This window comes from Pleurodeles waltl, chromosome 2_2 (genome assembly GCF_031143425.1).
Source record: "Pleurodeles waltl isolate 20211129_DDA chromosome 2_2, aPleWal1.hap1.20221129, whole genome shotgun sequence".
Taxonomy (NCBI): domain Eukaryota; kingdom Metazoa; phylum Chordata; class Amphibia; order Caudata; family Salamandridae; genus Pleurodeles; species Pleurodeles waltl.
The window spans coordinates 803,040,515-803,066,449 of NC_090439.1; the positions used below are offsets into that span (position 1 = coordinate 803,040,515).

General features: G+C 44.8%; 2 protein-coding genes across 2 annotated transcripts in view; one reads left to right on the forward strand and one right to left on the reverse strand.

Annotated features, from left to right (window-relative positions):
- The window catches only part of RBIS (ribosomal biogenesis factor), a 548,657-nt gene that overhangs the window by 364,204 nt on the left and 158,518 nt on the right, over nt 1–25,935 (reverse strand). The gene's annotated exons all lie outside the window — the stretch shown is intronic.
- Nucleotides 1–25,935, forward strand: part of LOC138282635 (carbonic anhydrase 13-like) — a 510,143-nt gene that overhangs the window by 80,313 nt on the left and 403,895 nt on the right. Inside the window, exon 2 of the mRNA XM_069220428.1 lies at nt 11,234–11,431. Coding sequence (XP_069076529.1) covers nt 11,234–11,431 — 198 coding nt within the window. The remainder of the gene's footprint in view (nt 1–11,233; nt 11,432–25,935) is intronic.

A 25,935-nucleotide genomic window follows, 5' to 3' on the forward strand; every position in this document is an offset into this window, starting at 1 on the left:
TGTTGATTGGCCTACAGAGGCACCAAGCCGACGTGTGTGCATCATGACCTTTACCAGATGTGGGAGGCGGGCAAAACTATAAAAGTCTGCCTTCGCATTGGCTAAATCCTCACGTAACTGGAAATAGCTGTTAAGGTATTTCAACATTGCTGAGGGGACATCCTTCAAGACCAGACTGAACATAGGTTGGGACATACCAGTAGCTAGGGCCACTGTATATTGGAATGACCCTGGGCTAGGAAGTGCAACACTGACATGACTTATACAATGGGTGGATAATAGCTGGCATCAGATCTGGCTTCAACTAATGACATAAGTCGACTATTGTTTGCCTATCCAGGCGGTAGTACTTGATAATGTGGCATTGCTCTATGGTCTAAAGGTCTCGCAGTGGATAGTAGACAAGAGGTTGTCGCATCCTCCCTTTCCCTGGGTACCTATGTGTGGCAAGACATGATATTTAACATTAGTCAGTGTGCCCACATCAACATACATAATGCTTGCCAATGAGAGCATTTCTGACTGTATAGACATGGCACCCAGTACACATCCCAGCTGGCAACTACAGAAGAGTCACATGTGACCCCCATGGTTTTAAAACATGTGTCCACAACATGGATTTGGATTTGGAGCAAATTCAGAGATGTGCAACACAATTGTCCTTTGAAATGTGACTGTATGTTCAGATCGTCAAAATGACCTTCGGCTGTGGTGGAATGTGCACTGCTAATGAATGCCATCTGTGCCCTGCAACATACTACAATGGTGGTGGAGTAAAAGGGCCTACATGGCAAGACAATATAAGGATGTTTGTGAGATAACAAGGCATGTTTTGTAGGTGTGACACAGTTTTTTAAGCCCAATACAGCATTTCATGCTGCCAAAATGGCAGATGCCTAACCAACACCAATGTACATTAGGTACCGCCTGCGGCCGCTGGTGGAAGTCATCATGGCGGTTGCAACTGCTGTGGACACAGCCATAGGCTAATGTTATTGCCAGTGGCGGTCGCGTCCCAATGGCTCTGTCTGCCGGCAGTGATGACCGGGTACGTAGAGGATGTGACCTCCATGCTGTGCAGATTCACTCACTTGACTCCTGACACTATTGCCAGCAACACCTCCATTACTGAGCTGCTGTGTGCCACCTCTGGGAGCAATCATGCCACATCCAGCAGGTGATAAGGTCCTTGCCTTCTCTACAGAAGAGCTGGAGAGGCTTGTGAATGAGTTCCTACCCCTGTATGAACAGCTCTATGACTCACCAGAGGAGCAGGTTAGTACCTCATGTGCACAATGTTCTCTGTACTTTACCATCCTTTTCCTCCTCACAGGCTAAAATTAACCCCTATGTGCCAGTTAGACTTCTTGAATGTTGAATGACATCTCTGGGCTAGACACATATCTCCAAAGGTCTGCATTGTGGTACAGGTATATACCACAAAACCCACCCCATGAAATGGCATGAGTTTACATTTGGACAACTACATGTCCACACATGGACAAGGAAGACACTTTTTGTATCCACCATGGCAGTTGGCTGTAGGGACTGTATGCAGAGAGTCAATCTCACAGAGTGTGAATGTTTTTGTCCATTAAGCCCTGAGGAGTGTACCCCTAAGAAGCCACATAGGTGTGTAGTGTTTCATTGTGGCTCACATCAAAGTACATGTGGCTGGAGCATGGGCTATCTGATGTCAGTAAGGTTGCTTAGTCATTGTAGGCCATGAGCAGGGTAGTGGGATAGTATGCAGATGGAAATACATATGTCTGTAGTCATGTCCCTATACTTATTGGCATGGGTGTTTTTCACACTTGTGGAGTGTCAACAAATTGAATAGTTCTAGCTTGGTGCTTCTGACATTTAGGTGACTCAACCATTTGTGCCAAAACTTGTGATTGTAATCATTTGGTTTGTTTTTAAGGAGGCCTACGATACTAGTTGGAAGGTCAAGGAACTATCCTTTGCAGTTGGTGATTAGGTGAGACTGTGTAAACCAGGCTTTGTAGCCAAGAGTACTTCTAAATTTAGCAAAGTGATGAAAGTCATCAAAGTATACAACAAGAGTGTGGTTGCACAGGATGGCATGTAAGAAGACTGGTCAAGTGTGGTAAAAGTAGTGAACAAAGCTCTGACCAAGAGCAGGATGGACTGTTGGTGAGGGTTAGTGGAAACTTACCTCGATATCCTTGTTGTCACCATGTGCATATGTTAGTAAATCCAGGACCTCCCTCAAATTATGAAACTGACCAGAGGGCAGTAGATGAAGACAGGATTTATTTGGTGTTAACAAATAATGATTATATAGCTTCAAGAGAGGAAATCTATAGTTGTGTGAGACGTCCTTATAGGAAGCTGGCTCTCTATGTAGCGTGCAAAACCAGGCACACCTTGCAGGGTGTCCAGGCAACCACACGTTGGTTTCCAGAGGTAAAAATTAGACCACCTAATGCTCCAATTTTTAAGGTAGCTGTTTGAGCAGTTAGGCTTATCCAGGAGATGTGCTAAGTATTTGTTGTACTCACAAATCCAATCATGCACCTCACACACTCAATGAATAACTCGAGACCAGAATAAAAAAAATACTTCAGACTTTTATATAGATTTTAAGACCAAGATCTTTAAGATACGTTAAGTACTTTCTGAAATATGACTTTTCAAAGTTTTAATACAGTTTGTCTTTCTGTTTATAATTATGCACCATAGGAATCATTAGGCAGTCACTTTTAAAAATCATACAGTTGGGTTACCAGTCTCTTCTTTTGCAGGATGGTCACAACAGTCGGGGGGAACCGTTTCTGGTGGAAGCAGCATTGGAAATTCTCTTGGCACAGGGCCACCTGGAGGGGCCACGTGGAAAAGGAGCTGGATTGCAGATTTAAAGATGGTGCCTTGGGGTCCCCTTGGGCTGTTGAGGTCACAAGGGGTTGGGGACATAGGGCACACAACAGATCCCGCAATGCACCGGGCGGCCGGATGCAGGGTGTTTTGAAGGTTTTGGATGCTGTGCGCAAAAGGACCTTTTGGAACTGAAGGTAAGTCTTCTTCTGTGGGCCTTGCATGATGTCACAGGCACTCTGCTGGGAGGTCCAGGGTGTCACTGAAGTCCCTTGACTGGGGCTTCCTCCTGGTCCAGTTGCATCTCTGGGGGAGCTGTTTATGGTTGTATCCAACGTGCACTGACCTGTTTCTGGTGTATTGGCACAACTCGACCATGGGGGGGGTTGCTATGCCACCAAACTTGGCACACTTGCAGCTCTCATTCGGGCTGTCATTGGTGTGTCCTCGGGTCTGGCTGCGATTTCTGGTTGCGGAGATATCATCCAGTCAGTGAAGTGTCCCTCACCAGTTTGCTGGTTCCTTGTAGGTTTCTTAACTTTCATGAGTGGTGCCTCCACTCAGCAGGGAGATCTTGGACTATTTGCAAAGCCTGGAGGTCCTCGGGGTCATTTGAGGTCAGCTCCTCTGCAGCAGTGATTGTCAGGACTCTGGTGCAGCAAGCAGGGGTCTTGGAGCCTTTTCTGGTGCAGCAGGTCCCCTGTTCTCGTCCTGTCGGGTTCTTTGGTGCTGTCTTTTTTTCTTCCAGATGAATCTGATTTCTTGATCTAGGGCATTTTAAGGGGAACATGGTAGTGTCCAATGAGACACCTACCCTTGGGTGGCTACACCCACTAAAGTGACCTCTTCCTGTGGGAAGGGTCACTTCCCTAAACCTCATTGGCTAATAATGAAATGGAGGGTCCACTAGGCCTGCAAGCCCCTAGGGGTGGTGCATGCTCAGTGAGGCCACTCCTCCTACCCTTTGTCTGGTTTCCCGCCTTTGCTCCTGCCAAAAGTGGCGGTTTGCAAAGGGGGAAGCCATCTACTGCTAGCAGCAGACCTGGAGGCTCGAGTTTCAGGGGCAGTAGCCCTTTGAAGCTTACTGCCAAGGTATTGCACATTCCTGAGGGAGGGGGTGTTAGCTCCTCCACCCAGGAAGGGCATTATTTTACAAACCAGAGAGTCATGGATCTCCCCTAGGTTTGTACATTGGCTGTCTCAAAGTGGCAGGCTGGTTGGAACCAGTCAGCAACTATGCCAGTTAGGTTAGCCTTTGCAGGGGGCACGTCTAAGGTGACCCCTGGGTGCTTTTGGGGTTAAATACAGTACTGGTACCAGTTTGGATTTATCATCCTGAGTTGTTTGATACCAAACAACCTAGGGTGCAGAGTGGCCATCATGTAGCTGGGGAACTTTTGAACAAGTGTCCAGTACATGTACTTAAAACGGCTACGCTGTTCACTCATTATGTCTTAGGTTTGGCAAGGACACATTGGGGGCATATTGCTCATGCAATTATGCCCTCACATATAGTATTGTGCACCCTGTCTTAGGGCTGTAAGGCCTACCAGAGGGGCGACTTACCCATATCATATGCAGTGTAGGGTGGACAGGGCACACAGGGAGGATGCCATGTCGAGTTTGCCTTTTTAGGTTTGCCCCAGTACACTCAGCCTGCACTGGCAGTGCTGGGTGCATCTGGGTGGAGGGTCCTAGAGGGTGGCACAGTCAGTTCTGCTGCCCTCAGGTGCCTACTCATACTATCCCATGCCCTTGGTACTGGGGTACCCTTTTACTATGTCAGAGTGTATCTAATTGTGCCAAGCATCACAACCAATTTTAGGAAAGAGCTCTATCCCAGGGACCCAGTTAGCAAGGGCCCTGAGCACTACAACTTCTAGGACACATCAACATCAGGCAAAATGTGGGGGCTAACCATGCAAAAAGAGGCCTCCTCTCACAGTACTACTAAGTTGGGAGACTTTGCATACATTTTCATTCACTGTGTGGTTGGCTGATGTTTTGTTTGTAGATTTTCCGTTTATGTTTGTTGTTTAGTTTCTTGTTTTACAGGAGAGAAATGTGTTATAATATTTACATTGTTAAACATTAAATGCATGCATGTTTTCACTTGAATCTCTGCGTTTCTGCACTGTTATTAAGGGCCTAGAACTTAAAGCCCAGTGATGCAAAGTATATGATTCATTGCTGGCTGGAAGATGTACTGTGCTGCATGAAATAATGCTTCCTCTTATCTTAGCTGTGGACCCTTATTTTGGATTTAACAATTTAATTTAAATTACTGTGTCTTTTATAGTGTTGATTTAATTAATTGATTGTTTTTAGTGGTCAAAGTTGTTTATAGGTTTCGTTTTTTGGTTGGTTTAGTTTTAGTTTGAATTTTTATATCAGATGAGTCCTTCTATGGTAAACGCTAATTTCGGTCTTATTTTTGATATATGATTTATAGTTTGATAGTTTGGAATATATATATATATTTAAGCTGATGTTTAAATGTTTGTAGTGCTAATTATTTTGGGCTCATATTGCTAATATTTGAGATATATAATTTGTTAGGGTGAATGGTAACATTTTGTTGATGTAATATATTTGTATTTAGTTTAATTATATGTGTAAAATATTTTGGGTTTATTTGAAGAAATAGTTTTATGTAAAATAGTTTTTTATATATTTATTTATGAATAATTTAAATATTTTGGTGATAATATTGTAGTCGATTTTGTGTGAATTGATATTTTTGACATATTAAATGCTTATTAAAAGGTAACAATATTTCCGTTTCTAATATTTTTGATTTTGATACAGGTAAAAATCAGTATTTTTAACAACAATATTTGTGTTCTGGATTTTTGTGGTTTTACTAATCGAGTATAAGGAGTCTATATTTTTGCCATTGGTATTTCATTTCCAATCTTTTTGTGTTGCGGTATTGTATGCATCAATAACATGTCAGTAATCCACTCACACACCAGAACACAGAGGCATGTTGCCTTGTGCAGAGAGACATGGGACCCCAGACAGAGAGCTTGGAGCAATGTGACCTTGAGATGTGGACATTTGAACAGAAAAACACAACACTGGGGTAAGAGCTATATGGTACCCGGAATGGATTTTTGGTTGTTGTCAGAAAACACCACATCTGTTTACGTGGGTTTCTATCCACATGGCAGAGGTGGATAAAATTATACACTTGGAAATATAAACAGGAAATGTAAATGAAGTTATGTGTGTGAAATCCTACATGTTTAGGTGTCTGTCTCTACAGATTACATGTAAGGTGCCCTTATTTGAGGGAAAATACCAAGTATGGTGAAATGATATTTGTCGATGTATGATTGAATATGTAGATGAATAAGTGAGTATAGTGTATGGAGATGTAAGTTTGATTTAAAATGTCAAGTTGGGTTGTGGCATCATGATGATGCACCAGGGATGTTTCAGGATGGTATGTATCAGGGGTGACATATTACACCTTTCATCATTTGATCCACTCTGTCCACTATCCAACCAAATTAGCCCCTCAGATGAAACTATATAGACGACTGTGTCATGTGTGCTCAACATGTATTAATTGAATTGCCCACTTCTTCTGGGAAGTGAGCTATGAAATGCCTACACACTGTGCAATGCAATTAAAAGCATGCAGTGCACCATTGACTCTGGACTGGCGATATACTGATGCTCACAGTACCTAGTGCAAGCACCTGAATTAGTTTGCTTGCAAGCTGAGCCAAGCACTCTGTCCCTAATGGCCCTCTGAATATATCCCTTAGCCAGAAGGAGGCGTGCCACCAGTATTTTCACATGTGCAAGGATGACCTGGGAGCTGTCTGTAGGTGAAGTGAGCTCCTTCTCCTAATCTGAAGCCATGTCTAGGATCACTTTGGGACAAAAGTTAAATATAACCACTACTGCTTTCCTGGGCATACCAAGGATGCTGATCCTCAGCCTGAAAAGCCAAATACAATCACCAACAAAGTAAAAAATAGTTTTAGGCTGTGTCGTGCTTTCTTTTGTGGGAAGGTTATGTATGATAGGTTGATGATGTTCTGAGTTTCTCCTGCTGATGAATGTCATGGAGTCATGACTGTTGATTCCTCCATCCTCTTGTGTTAGCAGGTGTGTTGAATGGGAAGGTAGCCTTGAAGTTATATGTGTTATGTGGTCGAACTCATGTAAATATTTCTGTCTGTTTTCTTGTTTACCATTGTATGCCTGTGTTTTTATTTTTCTATTTTAATGAACTTTCTATTTCTCAGGAAATATATTTAAAAAAATACGTATTTCTAATTTTTTTTCTATATTCATTTTTTCTGCTTTCTTTATGTGTTGGTAGTGTTGTTCCTCTACCGCAATTGATTTGTCTGTGATTTCCATGCAGGTGCTGTGAGTGACCATACATAGGGCGTAACTTACTCCATGGTTCAGCTGAGATAGATTTAAGCATGTTTGGACAATAGTGCTTCTAGACTAGGCGTGGTGTAATTGTGACGAATAACAACTGAAGTAGGTGCATTTTGTATTTGCAGGTTTCTTCCTGTGCACTGCCTTAATTTTCCCACTACGCCATGTTCTAGTAGGTAATCCCTCATTTTCTGCTAGTCTCTTTGCCCTACCCACTGTTAGAAATGGGGTCTTTGGTTGGCAGTCAGGTTACCCCCTGTCCAAGCAAGGACCCTCATTCTAGTCAGGGTAAAGGAGAATCACCCTCAGCTAACCCCCGCTCACCCCCATGATAGCTTGGCATGAGCAGGCAGGCTTAACTTCAGAGTCTAGGTGTAAAGTATTTGTACCAACACACACAGTAACTCAGTGAAAACACTACAAAATGACACAACACAGGTTTAGAAAAATAGAAAGTATTTATCTAAACAAAACAAGACCAAAAATCCAACATACACAAGTCAAGTTATTAATTAAAAAGCAAATGGAGTCTTAAATCCTTTTGTAAACAGATAAAATACTATTACTGGGTAGCATCAAAATAACATGCACGGACGAGTGTGCGTCAAAAAAGGTAAGCTGTGCGTTGATTTCTCACCCGCAAGCGAGACCGTGCATCTTTTCTCCTTCTCTGGTCACGTCAGCGTGCATCGTTTTTCCTCCCCGCAGGGGAGCGATGCGTTGATGGCAGGCGTTGCGTAATTTTTCCACGCCCAGCAAGGTTTACGTCAAAAACACTGCTGCACGGTATCAGGAAAGCCACTTAATGTGGGTTGCGACATTATCAGCCTCCATCAGCAGGTGTTGCACGTTGTTCTTCCAGCTACAAGCATCGATTTATGCCAGTTGAGCATCGATTTCTGCCACAAAGCCACTGGCACATCGTTTTTCAGCCACGTCTCAGAAGGTGCGTCGATATTTTCCCTGCACAGTGGTCTATGTGTGGATTTTCAGTCTTGGTCTGCCAGCTTCACCTTCCAAGGCCCCAGGAACTGGATAGGGTACCACTTGTCAGGGCAGGAGTCTCAGCAGAGAGTCCAGGTGCCGGCAGGAGAAGTCTTTGATGTCCCTGAGACTTCAGCAACAGGAGGCAAGCTCAGGACAAGCCCTTGGATATTTCTTCACAAGTAGGAAGGCACACAAAGTCCAGTCTTTGTCCTCTTGCACAGGCAGAAGCAGCAACCACAGGATAGTTCCACAAAGCACAGTCTCAGGCAGGGCAGTACTTCTCCTCAGCTCTCCTCTAGGCAGAGGTTCCTTTTGATGTCCAGAAGTGATCTGAAGTCTGTGGTTTTGGGTGTCCTTCTTAAACCCATTTTGGCCTTTGAAGTAGGCTTACTTCAGAGGAAAGTCTCTCTTGTTTGTGAAATCCTGCCTTGCCCAGGCCAGGCCCCAGACACATACCAGGGGGTTGGAGACTACATTGTGTGAGGGCAGGCACTGCCCTTTCAGGTGTAAGTGACCACTCCTCCCCTCCCTCCTAGCACAGGTGGCTCATCAGGATTTGCAGGCTACAGCCCAGCTCCCTGCGTGTCCCTGTCTAGAGAGAGGTGTAAACAGCCCAACTGTCAAATTGACCCAGACAGGGAATTTACAAACAGACAGAGTCACAGAATGGTTTAAGCAAGAAAATGCCCACTTTCTAAAGTGCCATTTTCAAACACACAATCTTAAAACTCACTTTACTAAAAGATGTATTTTTACATTGTGAGTTCAGAGACCCCAAACTTCACATTTCTATCTTCTCCCAAAGGGAATCTACGCTTTAATCATATTTAAAGGCAGCCCCCATGTTAACCTATGAGAGGGATAGGACTTGCAACAGTGAAAACCGAATTTGGCAGTATTTCACTACTAGGATATATAAGACACATTTGTATATGTCCTACCTTATGCATACACTGCACCCTGCCCATGGGGCTATCTAGGGCCTACCTATGAGAGGGACAGGAACAGGGAAATCTGAATTTGGCAGTATTTCAGTGTTAGGACATGAAAAAAACATTAGTATCTGTCCCACCTTTAACATATACTGCATCCTGCCCATGGGGCCACCCAGGGCCTACATTAGGGATGCATTACATGTATAAAAAGGGAAGGTTTGTGCCTGGCAAGTGGGTACACTTGCCAAGTTGAATTGACAGTTTAAAACTGCACACACTGACACTGCAGTGGCAGGTCTGAGCCATGTTTACAGGGCTACTAGTGTTGGTGGCACAACCAGTGCTACAAGCCCACTATTAGCATTTGACTTACATGCCCTTGGCACCTCTAGTGCACTTTACTAGGGACTTATCAGTAAATCAAATATGCCAATCATGGATAAACCAATCAACAATACAATTTACACAGAGAGCATATGCACTTTAGCACTGGTTAGCAGTGGTAAAGGACTCAGAGTTCAAAAGACAACAGCAACAGGTCAGAAGAAAATAGGAGGCAGGAGGCAAAAAGATTGGGAATTAACCTGCATAAGGAAAACAAGTCCAACATCCACATTTACAGATTTTTCTTGGAGAACTCTGCACTTAAAAGTAAGGAGAAGTGTAGTTGTAGACCTACAGGAGTGCTACTTTAGTATTTTTTTATATAGTAGTTTATAGCAACCGTGATTATTTTGGTAGTCAAGAAGATGCTTCTGTAGAAAGTTAACCATTATTGCCTACAACTGCAAATAAGCAATATGTCTTCTTAATTACCTGCCCTCATTATAACAGGCCTGAGTTAAAGAACCAGACACATAAAGATGGCAGGAAGATGCCCTGAAGTTAAGGGCAGTCAGGCTATTGGCGCCCCTCCCTAAAAAAGGGAGAGAAGTGGGAGCAGTGGAGCTCGGTGCCTCAAATATGAATTCGGAGAAATTGTGAGTTATGTGTATGAATCACAATGTAGGTTTATAAGTAACAAGTCATGAGTGATTGTGTTTCCCTTTTTGTAAAGGAGACAACTGTCTTTTTCCAGCCTCAGCACTCAGTATCTGACATCTTTTGTCAGCGGTCTTCTTTTGCGTTTTCCTATTTGATGCTCCTAAGGAAATGGGAATGTGTTCAGCAGCCCAATATCTACAGTTTGAAATTCTTGCAGCTGTATCAGGGAGACTGCTCTCAATGCAAAAGTTGTCTGTTTTTTCCTTTTGCGAAGTCTAAAGGTAATACATACAACTCCAGATTTATATGAGTGAATGCATACAATGCAGATAGCACTAGTCAGAAACAGTGAGCAGGGATCATCTCTCTCTGTTCGGACTTGCTCTGTTTAAAGTTCATGCATTAACGCCAAATATCAAATCACAGCTCACGGCTCTGCCCTGAGCCAGCGAAATTCTTAATGATATGGCCTTGGAGAGCTTGGCCTTTGGGTTGAGAAAAATAGGAATATATCCAAATGACAGCTAATGAATATATGTATTAATTTGTTGGTCAAGCAGCCAGGTGTGTACTGTTTTTTAGGAGGTGGATCACTCAAAATCTCGGGGATCATTAGAAAATGCATGCGTGTTTTAAGAGTTATTCTGAAAATAAATATATACACCAGAACCCAGTACTTTAAATGGGCCGGTACTCTCCGGTACTGAGTACCGGCACCTGTTTTATTTTGAGAGGGAGAGTACCGGCACATCTCAAGAAAAACGTAATACTTTCAATTGGAGAGTACCGGCACTTCTCAGAAACAAGCTGTTACTCTGGCACAGAGTACCTGCACTTTCATTTTTCCATTTCAAGCACTGCCTGAACCTGCTGTGTATTAACACCTCACAACACCTCATAACTGATAGAGTTGTTGACGAAGAAGTGCCATAGCTGTCAAACAGCTAGGTGTTTTAACGCCCGAGGAATATTCTTGGCAGAATCTATGGAAAATGTGAAAAACGTTGTATTTGTCATTTAGCAACGTGTTATTTAAAAAGATGCTTCTGATTAAGTACTCATTTATTCTTTCGGCAATGTAGGTCCTGAACACTGGCATGAGCTTTTCCCACTTGCTTATGGAGAAAGACAGTCCCCAATCGATATCCAAACGAAAAATGTGAAATATGACCCTGATCTTGGACCACTGAAACCAGCCTACGACCCTACATCAGCTACAGTCATCCTGAATTTTGGGCACTCCTTCAATGTGGAGTTTGATGACTCAGACCCCGTTTCAGGTTTGCAGCATTTGCATTTTCTTTGTCTACTTTCCCATATTTTTCTCCAAAAATTTTGGACCAAAATGTATATATTTTCACTTATTGGTTCTTGTCTCATCATCGTTGTTGCTTAGCATTTCAATGTAAAATGTCGTGTATAAACATTAAGTTGTGAAGAGTGAGATTGATTATAAAAGAAACCTATTACATATTGTTATTTTGAATTATGGCATTGTGTTGTTTTCTGTAGAACGGGTGGGAGCGTGCAGTAGAATGCGGTTGGTAGATAAAAGAGTTGGACTTGAGATCAGTTGCTGGAATTAAGTGGGAGTGGCTGTAATCTCTTACCCACTATTCATTAAAGGTAGTGAACCGCTGCACCTGCGGTGGATTAATTTGGAGTTCTGCATTGTAAGAGTATAGTGACCATTTATTTATTTTAACTTATTTTTGTGTCACACTAATACTTAGTGTGCAACTAATGTTCCAACTATTATAGTAGTGTACTCACCATTGAGATTTCCTTCTTTGGAAGACTGCAGTGTCCACTTTATTAATTACAACTTATTTTGCTTATCCATTTTTTTCTATCTCGCTTGAATTGTCACAGTAACCAGTATTGTGCCTCCGCCTGCATTTTTACCAAACCCAAGGTCCTATGGATTGGGAGACATGGGGAGCTGTATATTTAGCTTATGTGGAGTTTCTGGAAGGAGATGACTGTAGAGCAGAAATGAAGTTATCCTTATTGAAGTATTGTTTAGGAGGGTTTGAATTGAAGGAGTTTAGGATCTTATCTCATCGAATGAACCTGGGTAATTTGGATGTTTATCAATATGCTGCTAAACAAATGAACATAAGATTTGGTCGGAAAACAAAAGAGGTTATTGAGTGATTTAAATATGATTCTAGGAAACAGGGTGCAGAAACATCTGTTGAGGATTATATATCAGGTTTGAGATCATCAGTATCCATTTGTGATTTTGTCCATTTTTGTTATGAGCAAGTGTTACTCAATCAGATTCTAATGAAAACCGATAATAAGAATAAGAGAGACTTTGGACATGCACAGATTTCTCTCTTCATGCTGCCATTGAAATAACCAAAGCATCTGAACGCTCAGAAAAGTTTGTGCAAGACATAAGAGGTAGTAATGGGTGTGAAATGAATTCCGTGATTACGAATTTAACAGATACATTTAGGACAAATCCTTTCAAGAAAGACAATTAAAAAAGCATGTCTTTCTTGTGTTATAGAGGTGGAAGTTTTTCCCAAAATGGTAATTTAAAAAATTGTCCTTGTACTGACAAAATCTGTTTTATAGGAAGGGACATTTTAGTAGAGTATTCAAGTTCAATTCTAGACGAGCACATTTATAAAGTGATATACCATAGGTCAATTGTAGGAATACTGAAATGGATCCCAAATCCATTTTGAGTATAGGAAGTGAAGATAAAATGAAGGTTTTTCACTTGTGTAATATAACTGTTGATAGGAAATAGATTTCGATGTTGGTTGATTCCTGTGCTTGGTATACTATTATAGGACACAACATTGTCAATGAGTTGTGGCCTAACAAGAAATTGCTACTTCCTGATGTATCTTCAGGAGTTCATATGGGACACAATATCGACTGGATTGGATATTTCGGGGCTAATGAGGACTTTTCAAGGCAAGGAAGGGACAATCTTCACTAGGGTTGCAACATCAGGAAGAATTGGGTATCTGACTGAGTTCTAGTTTGAACCCCCTGTTTACGTAATTCACAATGCAGGAAATGATTTTTCAAAAACTGACAATACTATGGGCCTGATAGACCTCCACACTCGTGGTGGTGGTGGTCTGGATCACTGCTGCTGCTGCCACATGGAGTCTTTTAAAAATTGGGTATTTGGTTCCTTACAAAACTGCTTCAGTTGAGCCACTGTATACTCCTCCAGTTTCTCCAACTCAAAAACAGACTTTGTAACCACAGCTGTACATCCCCAGATTGAGACATGTTGGTAAAGTTCACTCAAAAATGCAAAGTTCCAAAAAGGAAAGAGAATTCCCAAGAGAAGTTCAAAATCACAAAAACATGGAAGAAGAAAAAGTACAAAGAGAGAAAAAGCAAAAACAAGTAGTATGTGGTCACGTAATGGTCTGCACTGAAAACAGTCGTTTACACTTAATCACTGTATGTTAAGTACAAATACGAGCTCTATCCTCAGTGCTGGTCACCAATGTTAGAAATAGGTTCTCTGGTTGGTCAGTTTGCACTCCAAGCAGGGACCCTCACTCTAGTCAGGGCAATGGAGATATACACTTAGATAACCCCTGCTCACCCCCTTGGCAGCTTGGCACAAGCAGTCAGGCTTATCTCAAAGGCAATGTGTAAAGTATTTGTACCAAAACACACACAGTAATACAGTGAAAACACTACAAAATGGAAACCCACCAGTTAAGAAAAATAGGCAATATTTATCTAAATCAAACAAGACCAAAACAACAAAAATCCAACATCACAAGTAAAGTTATGAATTTTTAAAATAATAGATTCTTACTCCACAGCAAGCAATGGAAGCTTTGTTGTTACACAAAGTACCTGGTTTGCATAGAAAACAAAGCTGCACCGATGAGCATGCATTGAAAAAGTCAGCAATGCATTGTTTTGTCACTCACAAGTGAGTCATTTTCCGGATGCGGCACTTCAAGTCCGCGCAGGTTCACGTTAATTTTGACGCCCAGAGATGATGCGAGAGAAACCAAGACGCACGGTGATGGAAAAACAATGCTGAGTGGGATTTGCGTCATTTTCAGAAGCCGCAAGCGGGTGTTACTCGTTTCTCCAGCCGCAATGTAGGTGATGCATCGATTTCCCAGCCGCGATGCAGGTGGTACATTGACTTCAGCAGCAAGGCGGGTGGTGTGTTGTTTTTACAGCAGCGTTGCAGGTGTTGCATTGAAATTTTCAGTACTTGTTCTATCAGCTTCACCTTTCAAGGGCCCAGAGACTGGATAGGAGACCACTTGGGAGGGCTGGAGTCCCAGCAGAGAGTCGAAGTGCTGGCAGGGGAAGTGTTTGATGGCCCTGAGACTTCAAAACAGGAGGCAAGCTCAGTCCAAGCCCCTGGAGATTCTTCACAAGCAGGAATATATCACAAAGTCCAGTCTTTGTCCTCTTTCAGGCAGAAGCAGCAACTGTAGGCCAACCCAGCAAAGCACAGTCACAGGCAAAGGGGCAGTACTACTCCTCCAGCTCTCCAGCTCTTCTCCTTGGTTCCAGAAGAAATCTGAAAATCTGGGGTTTTGAGTCCCCTACCTATACCCCTTTCTGACTGTGAAGTAGGCAAACTTCAAAGGAAAGTCTCTGTTGTTCACAAACTCCTGCCTTGCCAGGACCTGGCTCCACACTCACACCGGGGGGTTGGAGACTACATTGTGTGAGCACAGGTGCAGCCCATTTAGGTGTAAGTGACCACTCCTCCCTCCACTCTAGCTCAGATGGCCCATCAGGATATGCAGGCTACACCCCAGCACCTTTTGTATCACTGCCTAGAGGGGATTCACAAACAGCCCAACTGTCAGTCTGACCCAGACAGGGAATACAAAAGCAGTCAGAGTCACAGAATGGTTTAAGCAAGAAAATGCCCACTTTCTAAAAGTGGCATTTTCAAACAGACAATTTAAAAACAAACTTTACCACAAGAAGTATTTTAAAATTGAGAGTTCAGAGACCCCAAACTCCAGATCTCTATCAGCTCCCAAGGGAAACTGCACTTAAAGGATATTTAAAGGCAGCCCCCATGGTAACCTATGAGAGGGACAGGAACAGTGAAAATCAAATTTGGTATTTTTTCACTGTTAGGACATGAAAAAAACATTAGTATCTGTCCCACCTTTAACATATACTGCACCCTGCCCCTGGGGCCACCCATGGCCTACTTTAGGGATGCCTTACATGTATAAAAAGGGAAAGTTTGGGCCTGGCAAGTGGGTACACTTTCCAAGTTGAATTGGCAGTTTAATACTGCACACACAGACACTACAGTGGAAGGTCTGAGTCATGTTTACAGGGCTAGTTGTGTAGGTGGCACAATTAGTGCTGCATGCCCACTAGTAGCATTTGATTTACAGGCCGTGGGCACCTCTAGTTCACTTACTAGTAAATCAAATATGCCAATCATAGAAAAGCCAATTACGCATATAACTTACACAGGGAGCACTTGCACTTTAGCACTGGTCAGCTGTCACTGAGCCCCTGCCTGCACTGTGACCAGTGGGCACCGCACGTCCCATCGTCCTGCTTTGCATCGCAGCCCCGACATCATCCACGCCAACGCTTCTGACTTTGTTGTCAGCCCAGAGTTTGATCTGCAATGTGAGTGACTTCAAGGGCCGATGACCCCTGCACCAACTTCTGTAACCAACGCGCGCCAACGCCTGCGACGCTGCACTCCAGATTTCATCTCGAGGATCACAATGCCCCACATTTCCAAAGTACTGTTTGCGGGTCTTCCCGACATCGTAGCTGGCCCGCAACCCCAAGGTCGGCCTGAACTGTTGGATTTGTTGTTCAAGATACTGTGATAGCCCCAGGCAGAGCTATCGACTTCAAGGAACTGTGGGGTATAGAGAAGAGCCCCTAGCCTCATTCCAATGCCACATGAGCAACATTTCTTTTTACGCTAATTTGGCATTAGAAGGCCAAAAAATGCCACACCATATGCATTGCGCCACTTTGTAACACTATGCGCTACATTATGCCTGCACCAGGCATAATGTATGCAAAGGGGGTATTCCCCCATTAAGGGAGTCAAACAAATGGTGCAAGAAAATCTATGAGAATTCCTTTCTTCATTTTTTTCGGCACTTTTAATGCCTGCTCAGAACAGGTGTTAAAAGGAGGCTTCCATTGGTTACAATGGGCCTCTGGGTGCTTTGCAGGATTAGCGTCAACATTTTTTACGGTAATCCTGGAAAAAGCCCGACTGACGTTGCAAATTTTGACGCTGGTCCCCTAACTACTACCATGGTGCACCGTATTTTAAATATGGTGCACACATGGTGGCGTTAGAGGGTTACTAAGAGGCACAAGAAAAGTGCCGCCGCACTGTGTACAGTGCCACTTTTCTTAACTATGCCCCTGTATTTTTAAGTAATTCTTGCAAAATTCACATCTTTATTACTGTATGTTGGATTTTTCTCGTTTTGGTCTTGTTTTACACAGATAAATATTGGCTATTTTTCTAAAGCTGGTGTGGTGTCCTTTTGTATTGTTTTCCCTGTATTACTGTGTGTTACGTGTAAATGCTTTACACATTGCTTCTGAGATAAGCCGGACTGCTCGTGCCAAGCTTCTTGAGCAGGGGTAATCTGAGCTGGGTATCTCCCTTACCCTGACTAGAGTGAGGGTCCGTACTTGGACAGAGTGTAAACTGACTGCCAACTAGAGACCTCATTTATAACAAAGATTCCTAAATGTTAATGTCATTCATCACACCAGAGGGGTTATACCTGCTGTTCGGGTTGGCCAGTACTGCCTCAGGGTTTCAGAGGCTAATGAAAGAGACACTTGAAGGTTTATTTGGCTCAATTACCTTCCTAGGACACTATTTTAGTTTTTGGTAGTGATGTGTAAGATCATGACTAGAACCTTGAGTGTGTTCTATGAGCATTATCAGACAAGGGTTCAACTTTGAAAAAAATTAAATGTAAATGTAAATTCCGAAAACAGGAAGTGGATTATCTCGGGCACTTAATAAGTGGGTCAGGAATTAAACCTAAACAAAGTCATGTGGAAGCCATTTTGAAAGCTCCAATTCCTAGTTCAAAAGAGGAGTTGGTAGCTTTTATGGGTTTAACCGAATTTTACTCCAGATTTATACAGAATTATGCATCTATCGTTGGACCGTTCAGGTGTATCTTTGAGAAGAATGATTTGCTTTTGTGGAACGAGTCTATGGCACAAACATTTCATGAAATGAAAGTGCTCATAATCAATGCACCATATCTTAAACCTTTTGAAGTGGGTAAAGAATGCGTAGTTGTGAATGCGGGAGATTGTGGACTAGGTGCAGTGCTTAATGAAGCGGAAAGGCGTTTTCTGTACATGTTTGTGGACATTTTCATTCGTTTTTGTGGGATACTAAGTTTGTGTTTAAAATAGAACACAAACCGCTGGTGCACATATTATCACCAGGTGAGGGTCGCATTATGAAAACTAGGCTAGCCAGGTAGGCATCCAGATTATTGGTTTTCCACTATAATGTTGCATAGTTCAGGACAAGAACAATGTCTATTCAGATTTGTGTGTCAAGATTGCCTTTATTGGATGGAGATTTTCCTGGACAAGAATCAGATGATTGCAAGTTAGAGTTTACATGTACTGATATCAGTTAAATTGATTTTGACAGTGCTCTTTTTGATGAGTCTCGATGGTGTGCAGAAAGGACTTTGGATTCTATTTTAAGTGCTGTCTATCAAGAATTTAATGTTTTAAGGGAACTGATGAGTTTTTTAAAAGTTAGTGAAGAACTGGCTTTTGAGAATAGTGTGAAAATAAGATGGAATAAACTTGTACCACCTTTTGGGTTGAGAGAAAAGATTGATCGTTATGCCCATAAAGGACATCTAGAAATTTCAGGTACCAGAAAACAATTTAGAGAGAACCTCTGGTGGTCTGAAATGGACATTGTAGTGGAGCATCATGGAAGTTATTGTCACAGCTGTGCTCTTAGTGACAAATCAGCTAAGGCATTGATTACTGATGTGCCACCTTTAAATTTAATGATTTGACCCTGTAGGAAATTAGATGTGGATATTATTGGTCCATTTGTGATCTTGCCCAGACAAGAAGCTTATGGTATTGTTGTAATGGATTATTTTTCAAAATGACCTGAGATCAAAATGGTTAAAGATGTCGCTTTAGAAATAGTTGTTGAATTTTTGGATGAGTTGTTTTGTAGGGAGTTGTTTTCCCTGAGGAGATTGTTTCAGACAATGGTCCACAGTTTGTTAGCATGTATACTCAAAGGTATTGTCCTATATGTAGTATTGATCACAGAAAGATTTCAGTTTTCCATCCTAAATCCAATTGACAAGTGGAAAGGTTTAATATAGAGTTGTGAACGATGCTATGCAACTTGTTATCAAGGGTCGATTACATTGGATGAAACCATTGCAATCTGTGTTGCTGGTTTATAGGATTACCCCAAATTCAGTGACTTTGGATAGTCCTTTTGAGTTACTGAGAGGTCAGAACCCTTGTGCACTGGAGGTTGAAGAATAGGAAGGAAAATTATTTTGAAAATGATTTTCAGAGTTTAAGGAAGGTAGTAGAGAGGTGTAAACAAAGAATAAAACACAGAATGAATGTGAGAAGGAGTACATGTGGTAATCAGTGTCTGGTGGTTTTGTACATCTCATGAAAAACAAGATTGTGCGACAAGGAGCAGCAGCTTGGTCTGATCCAATAAGAGTCACTTGAAGTATTTAAAATGCTGTTCACGTGGAAGGGGGAAAGTTGTGGAACATTATTAGTATTTCATTGTTTAACTGGGCAATTGTGAGGTGTGTGGATAGAAGTAAGGACCAGGACACCTTATTCCTTAATTTCCATGGAGTGGAAGGGAGAGGAGCATCATTTAGTACTGCCTACCAATCACCAGAGTTTGGTAAAGCTAGTGCTACACCACAGAATAATGTTAGTATAGATCATGGAAATTGTAGTGTGGGTCCTGTGAACAGTGGAGGAATACGCAGAAGGCCTATTAAATTGAACAATTATATTCTTCTGCAGTGAATTTATGCTTGGTGTCTTGTTTGTGAAGATATTATATGTATTTTCCTTCTGTATCTGTCTAGATATATAGTGATTGTGTTTAGTTGTTTTGTTTAAAAAGGAGTAAGATGTGTTACATATTGTTATTTGAATATCGGCGTGTTCTGTTGTTTTCTCTTGAATGGGTGGGAGCATGTAGTAGAATGTGGATGGTAGCTAAAAGGGATGGAAGTGGGGAGTTCAGGATCATTTGCTGGAACTAAATGGAGCTAGCTGTACTCTTTTACCAGCTATTCATTAAAGGTGGCTAGCCACTATGTGTGTGGTGAATTAATTTGGAGTTTTTCTTCATTACAATCCCTATTTGGGTTCATGTACTCTTCGTCACTCTTGCAGGGTCAGTATGCTGTTGATGAAGTGTGAATCTCACCAGCTGCATACTAACCATACAGACTAGGCACATGGATGAGGAGGTATTACAAAAGATGTTTTCACCCAATAATAGTGCCTACATTTTGGGTCAACCTTAACCAGACTTGTTAACTCCAAAATCGACCACGGATCATTGGAAGCAGTGAACAATGTGCAGTGTGAAAACTCTAATAATGTCCAGAAATAGATGGGAACCATGGTGTGAACAAACTGAGATTAAGATCACTGGTGTATAAATGCTTACTCACAAAGCTACCAGAATTTATTTACAGAGCCAGAGATTGTCCCGCAAACACTATAAGCTTCAGGGGAGATAGGCCCTCATTACAATCCTGGCGGTCGGTGTTAAAGCAGCGGTAATACTGCCAACAGGCCGGCGGTAAGAAAAATGGAATCATGACCACGGCGGAAACCGCCAACATGGACAGCCACTTTAACACTCAGGAAGACAATGTACCGCCCACCCCATTACAACCTGCCCATCCGCCACCTTTTCCGGTCGGTACCAATGCCATCAAAAGCATGGCAGAAACAGTACTTGGAAGGGAAACCACTCACCTCTCGACACTCAACGAAGAACCAGGACGCCATGGAGCCTGAACTACAGGTGTGACAAATGTTGGTGTATCTTCCCATCTACCAGGACTATGAACTGCAGCGGCGACGACCACGGTGAGTACTGCACCTAGCACACGGGGGGAAAGAGAGTGACACGCAACACGCAACACCCCCACCCTCACCCCCAACACCATAGACACAAACACATGCATCAACATTACATATACATATACACCCCGTAACCCTCTGGAAGAAAGCAAGGACAAAGGAATAGAGTCAAATTAGTATCATATTAGAAATAACCAGATAAACGTTATAAATGCAACAACAGTATTTACAATATATACAATATGTACATAAGGTGGTACATTGTCCACTCAAAATGTCCATGGGCCAATGGGCCAAAACTCTTAGGCCAAGCCCACACTTGACTCCTGTCTCAAAACGGAGAGAACACTGCAGGGGCATCAGGTCGAAAACACACAGGCACCTCAGGGGTAGGGGGGTGGGGGGGCACCTCAGCCAGATGATGGGACAACGCCACTGCTCCTGGTGGGGGCTCCATGTCCATAGCGATATCCTGGGGAGTGCAAAGCCACAGTCTCTCAAGTCTCTCAAGTGTGTGGTTTGCCCACTTCTTGGTCCTGGGGAGTGCAAAGCCACAGTGTCTCAAGTGGGTGACATGTTCCACTGGTTCTGGAGGGGCCTTTGTGCCCAGTGTGCTTCATCCTGCCAAGGATAGGGTGAGTGGATGCCTTTCTCCACAGGTTCTGGAGTGGGCTTTGTGCCCAGTGATGCAACACTTGGGGGGGTGGCAGTTCACAATCCCTCACCTGGGTGTCTGAGCCACGAGATTTGCAGTGACCAGGATGCATGATAGTCCATGGAGGCAGGGCTAGAGTCCATCCGGCGTCACGGCTGCACAGTGGTGGTAGTGCTGGTGGGGGTGCAGCCAGTTGTGGAGGGAGGCTCCAGCCCTTCTCCTGCAGCCTCGGACGGCTGCCCACTGGTTTTGCTGCTGCTGCCAGTGGTGCTACTGTCAGCGGTGCAGGGGGTGGTGCTTGCAGCGGGGCTTGCGGAGGTGCTTGTGGCAGTGCAGGTGGCGGTGCTGGCCGCGGTGAAGGTGCCGGTGCTGCCAGTGGTGGGGGGAGGCTCCAGCCCTTCCCCTGCAGCCTCGGACGGCTGCCCACTGGGGCTGCTGCTGCTAACAGTAGTGGTGCTTGCTGCGGTGCAGGTGGCGGTGCAGGTGGCGGTGCCTGAGGCGGTGCTGCCCGCAGTGCTGGCCATGGTGCAGGTGGCAGTGCTGGCGGTTGTGCTGGTAGCCACCAGCCCTTCTCCTACAGCCTCGGATGGCTGAAGTGCCTTGCCTGTTGTTTTGTGCCCCTTCCTGACCTTGTCAGATGGTGGTGTCACTTTGGATCTGGCAGCTGGAGTCTTTGAGGGGGGCTTGCTGGGTGGTTGTTGTTCCTTCCCCTTGCTGGATGCTGTCCCCTTCTTCACCTTGCCAGGGGTTGGTGGCATACTGGCTGGCCTGACGGGTGTCCCCTTTGAACCTCTGACAGCTGCAGAAACCACAGCAGACGTGGACTTGGTGGTTGAGGTGCTGGGCTTGGTTTTGGCCACCCTGGCCCGAGGGGAAGGATGGGGGGGAGAGGTAGGGAACAGGTCAATGTTTGCCAGGAAAAGCTTCTTAGGGACACTGGGGTGGGAAGAGGGAGAAGGTTTGGGAGTGGAGGAAGAGGGAGTGGTTGTAGGAGGTGTCTGTCTGCTGAGTTTGGATGCAGGTGCATGGGTTGAATGCTATTGTGAGGTGGATGGCTGTTGGGTGGGTGGGTGCTTGTGTTTGTGTATTTTGGGAGGAGGGGGTCACAAACACAGTGGGAGAGGACACAGGGGATGTGTTCATTGATGTGGGGGTGGTGACTGCCAGTGAGGGGTGTATAGTGATAGGCGTGATAGTGATGGAGGTAGTGGATGAGGATGTAGTTCATGCAGGTCTGAATGGAGATGCTAACGGGAGGGAGGTGGATAAGGAGGAGGAGAGGGACACAGTGGAGGCAGTGGATGTTGGTGTGTCTGCATGGGGATGGTGCTTGTGTGAGTGCCTATGAGATGAAGTGTGGTGCTTGTGTTTGGCTGAGCCACTTCTGTGTGTTGATTTGGGTGATTGCTGGTCTGAAGGTGTGCTTGAGATAGGCTGGGGTTGAAGGGATTGGGACTGGGTAGGGGAAGTTGGAGGAGGAGGCTCGAGACAGGGACAATGGCTGCCATCAGTGCCGAGGCCAGAGCCTGAAATGCTCTCTGTTTGCCCGCCACACCAGAGTGAATGCCCTCCAGGTATGCATTTGTTTGTTGCAAATGCCTCTCGATACCCCGGATGGCATTCAGAATGGTTGACTGCCCAACAGTGAGGGATCTCAGAAGGTCAATAGCCTCCTCACTGAGGGCCGCAGGGCTGATTGGGGCAGGGCCTGAGGTGCCTATGGCGAAGGAGATGCCCACCATCCTAGGTGAGCTGGCACGGGAAACATGCTGAGGGGCTGCTGGGAGGGCGGTGCTGGTGGGGTGGCGGCTGTGCCTGTTGTTGGGGTGGGCACAGAGGTGTCCGCCACCGCCAGGGAGCTTCCATCTGAGGAAGAGTCACGGTCTGTGGTGTCCCTTCCTGTCCCCATCGTGGTGCTCCCCTTGCCCTCCGTCCCACTGGTGCTTTCACCGTCAGTGGATTTGGCCTCAAGGCCCATGTGGGATGCAGCTCCGTCCGTCGCCAGTGCCTCTGCTCCGCTGCCAGATGATGCTAATGCACACAAGGACAGGGTGACAAAACAAGAAGGGGGTTGAGACAGAGGATACACTTGGTTAATGCCAGAAACAACACTACTGTTGATGTACACAACACACAGGGAACAGTCCTATGCACTAGGCCATGCACTACCAGCTACAATGCTAGTCACCAGCCCATATGATACAATGCCTAACGCCATCAGCTGCACTCCTGAAACCAACAGGCCCCTTCCCAGTAGTAGATGCCCACTAACACTATTGGGGTTGGAGTGCTTCAGAATCTGACCTACAAGGGACCTACCCTGCCATGTTCGCCTTGGCCTAGGGGCACCCACAGTCCACATCCCCACCCAGGTAAAACCTTAATGTGTGCAAAGTAATGAATCTGAATTTGTTCTCACCCCCTTGTGGCTGTTGTGATGCCCTCAAGTGCCCATCCAACTCCGTATAGGCCACTGCCAGGATCTGGAACATCAGGGGGTTCAGGGTACAACGGGCACCCCTTCCTTGTTGGGAGGCCAGCCCCAGCTGGGCCTCCACCGTCTTCCTTGCCCAGTGGCGCAGTCCTCCCACCGTTTGCGGCAATGGGTGCTCCACTTGTCAAAGACCCCCAGGGTCCGCACCTCCTTGGCAATGGCACGCCAAATACCCTGTTTCTGGGGGGCGCTGACCTGCAGGAAAAAGACAGCAGAAGAGGGAATTAATTAACCGTCCGGACCATCACACTCATGGTCCACCATATCCCTCCCATCCCCTGATGCACATACATTGACCACCATAAATGCAGCACCCTGGCCAGGATGCCTCAGCCCCTCCCTGCATGTGGCCTACACACACAGCACTCCATCCATTCATGGCCCACGCATCATACTCACAGTGTACTCACCTGTTTGTCTGGAGGACCGTAGAGTAAAGTGTACTGGGGTAGGACCCCATCCACCAGTCTCTCCAACTCCTCCGCAGTGAAGGCAGTGGCCCTTTCCCCAGACACATGAGCCATTGTCGCTTCCAGACACAGGTCACAGCACACTTGTAGTGTAGGTCCTCTCCTGTTGAAGGTCAGGTAGCAAGTGAGTGAATAGATAGAAAATGGCGGTCACGCCCGAGGCGCTGCGTACCATCACTGCTGGCGTACATCGCCATTGGCTCCTGGAACCCATAGGGCCCAATGATAACCAAAGCGAAGTTGCGTGGCGGTCATCGACCGCCTACCAAAACGGCGCACAACGCCAGCGGAATTACCTCATTTCCACTCGTCCCTCCTCACAGGTCAGGCAGCCGCCATTTCAGGGGGGCACAGGCCATGGCACCTAACTGCATTACAGTAGACATTGGCACAGCAAATGACTCTCAGATTCACATACTGGTTCTGTAAATGTAGAAATGCATCATTATTGCAATAGATGTGTGATTATGACCCTCTGCTCACCGTTTTCCTCCCTAGGCTTCGACCGCAGAGGATGAATATGAGATGGAGACATCCTCCAGTGTACAGACCCCTGGTGGACCTTGCAACAATGGAGGACAGACACATTATCCTAACATACAGACTTGATCGGGCCATAATCCAAGAACTGTGTGCCCAATTAGAGCCAGACCTGATTCCAGCTATCCACCAACCCACAAGTATCCCCCCCTCTAGTGCAGGTCCTGTCTGTGCTCCATTTCCTGGCAAGTGGTTCCTTCCAAACTACAGTGGCCATGACATCAGGGATGTCTCAACCAATGTTCTCAAATGTGTTGACCAGAGTGTTGTCCGCCCTGCTGAAACACATGCGCAGCTACATTGTATTCCCACAGGTGGAGGATTTGGCCACAGTGAAAGCTGACTTCTATGCCCTGGGACATATCCCCAACATCATTGGTGCCATTGATGGTACACATGTAGCGTTTGCGCCCCCCCCCCCCAGAGAAATGAACAATTGTTCAGGAATAGAAAAAGCTATCACTCTATGAATGTGCAGATGGTGTGTTTGGCGGACCAGTACATCTCTCATGTGAATGTCAAGTATCCTGGCTCTGTGCATGACGCTTTTATCTTGAGGAATAGCAGCATCCCATATGTGATGGCTCAACTCCAGAGGCACCGGGTGTGGCTAATAAGTGAGCCCATGGTCCCCACCCAGTTGATGCAAATATATGGGTGTGGGGTTGTCCCTAAGGGTGAGTGTATGTCTAACAGGTATCCCTCGAATATTTGCAGGTGACACTGGTTACCCCAACCTCTCATGGCTACTGACCCCAGTGAGAAATTCCAGGACAAGGGCAGAGGAACGTTACAATGAGGCACATGGGCGAACAAGGAGGATAATTGAAAGGACCTTTGGCCTCCTGAAGGCCATATTCCGGTGCCTCCATCTGACAGGTGGATCCCTGTACTACTCACCCAAGAAGGTGTGCCAGATCATCGTTGCATGTTGCACAAACTGGCCTTGAAACACCAGGTGCATTTTCTGCAGGAGGATGAGCCTGAAGATGGTCTTGTGGCAGGGGTGGAGCCTGTGGACAGTGAAGAAGAAGAGGCAGAGGAAGAAGATGTGGACAACAGAAGTAATATCATACTGCAGTACTTCCAGTGACACACAGGTAAGACACTGTAACTTCACTTTACTGTTTAGTTTTCTGTTGGACATTGTACAAGGCAGCCTGATTTCTCTATGTCTATTGCCACTTATTGTACCCTTTGGCATCTCTATTTGGCCCACTCTGGCTCCTGGTATGTTTACTGTTGCCCACTAAAGGTCATACCAATGTATATATAACTGTACATATGACTTGCAATGTGTTCCGAATGCTGTTTTAATACATATTTAAATCATTTGACAGACTCCAGATTAGTATTTGTTCCAAGGGTGTTTAGTCAAGTGCTAATAAGTAGAGGGAGATCTGCCATTGGCTGGGGTGATGGTGGAGGAATGTCCAGTAAGAGTCCAGTCTTTTGGTATCACAGGTGCATTGTCCAATGGGGCATAGGAAGGGGAGCAATGCA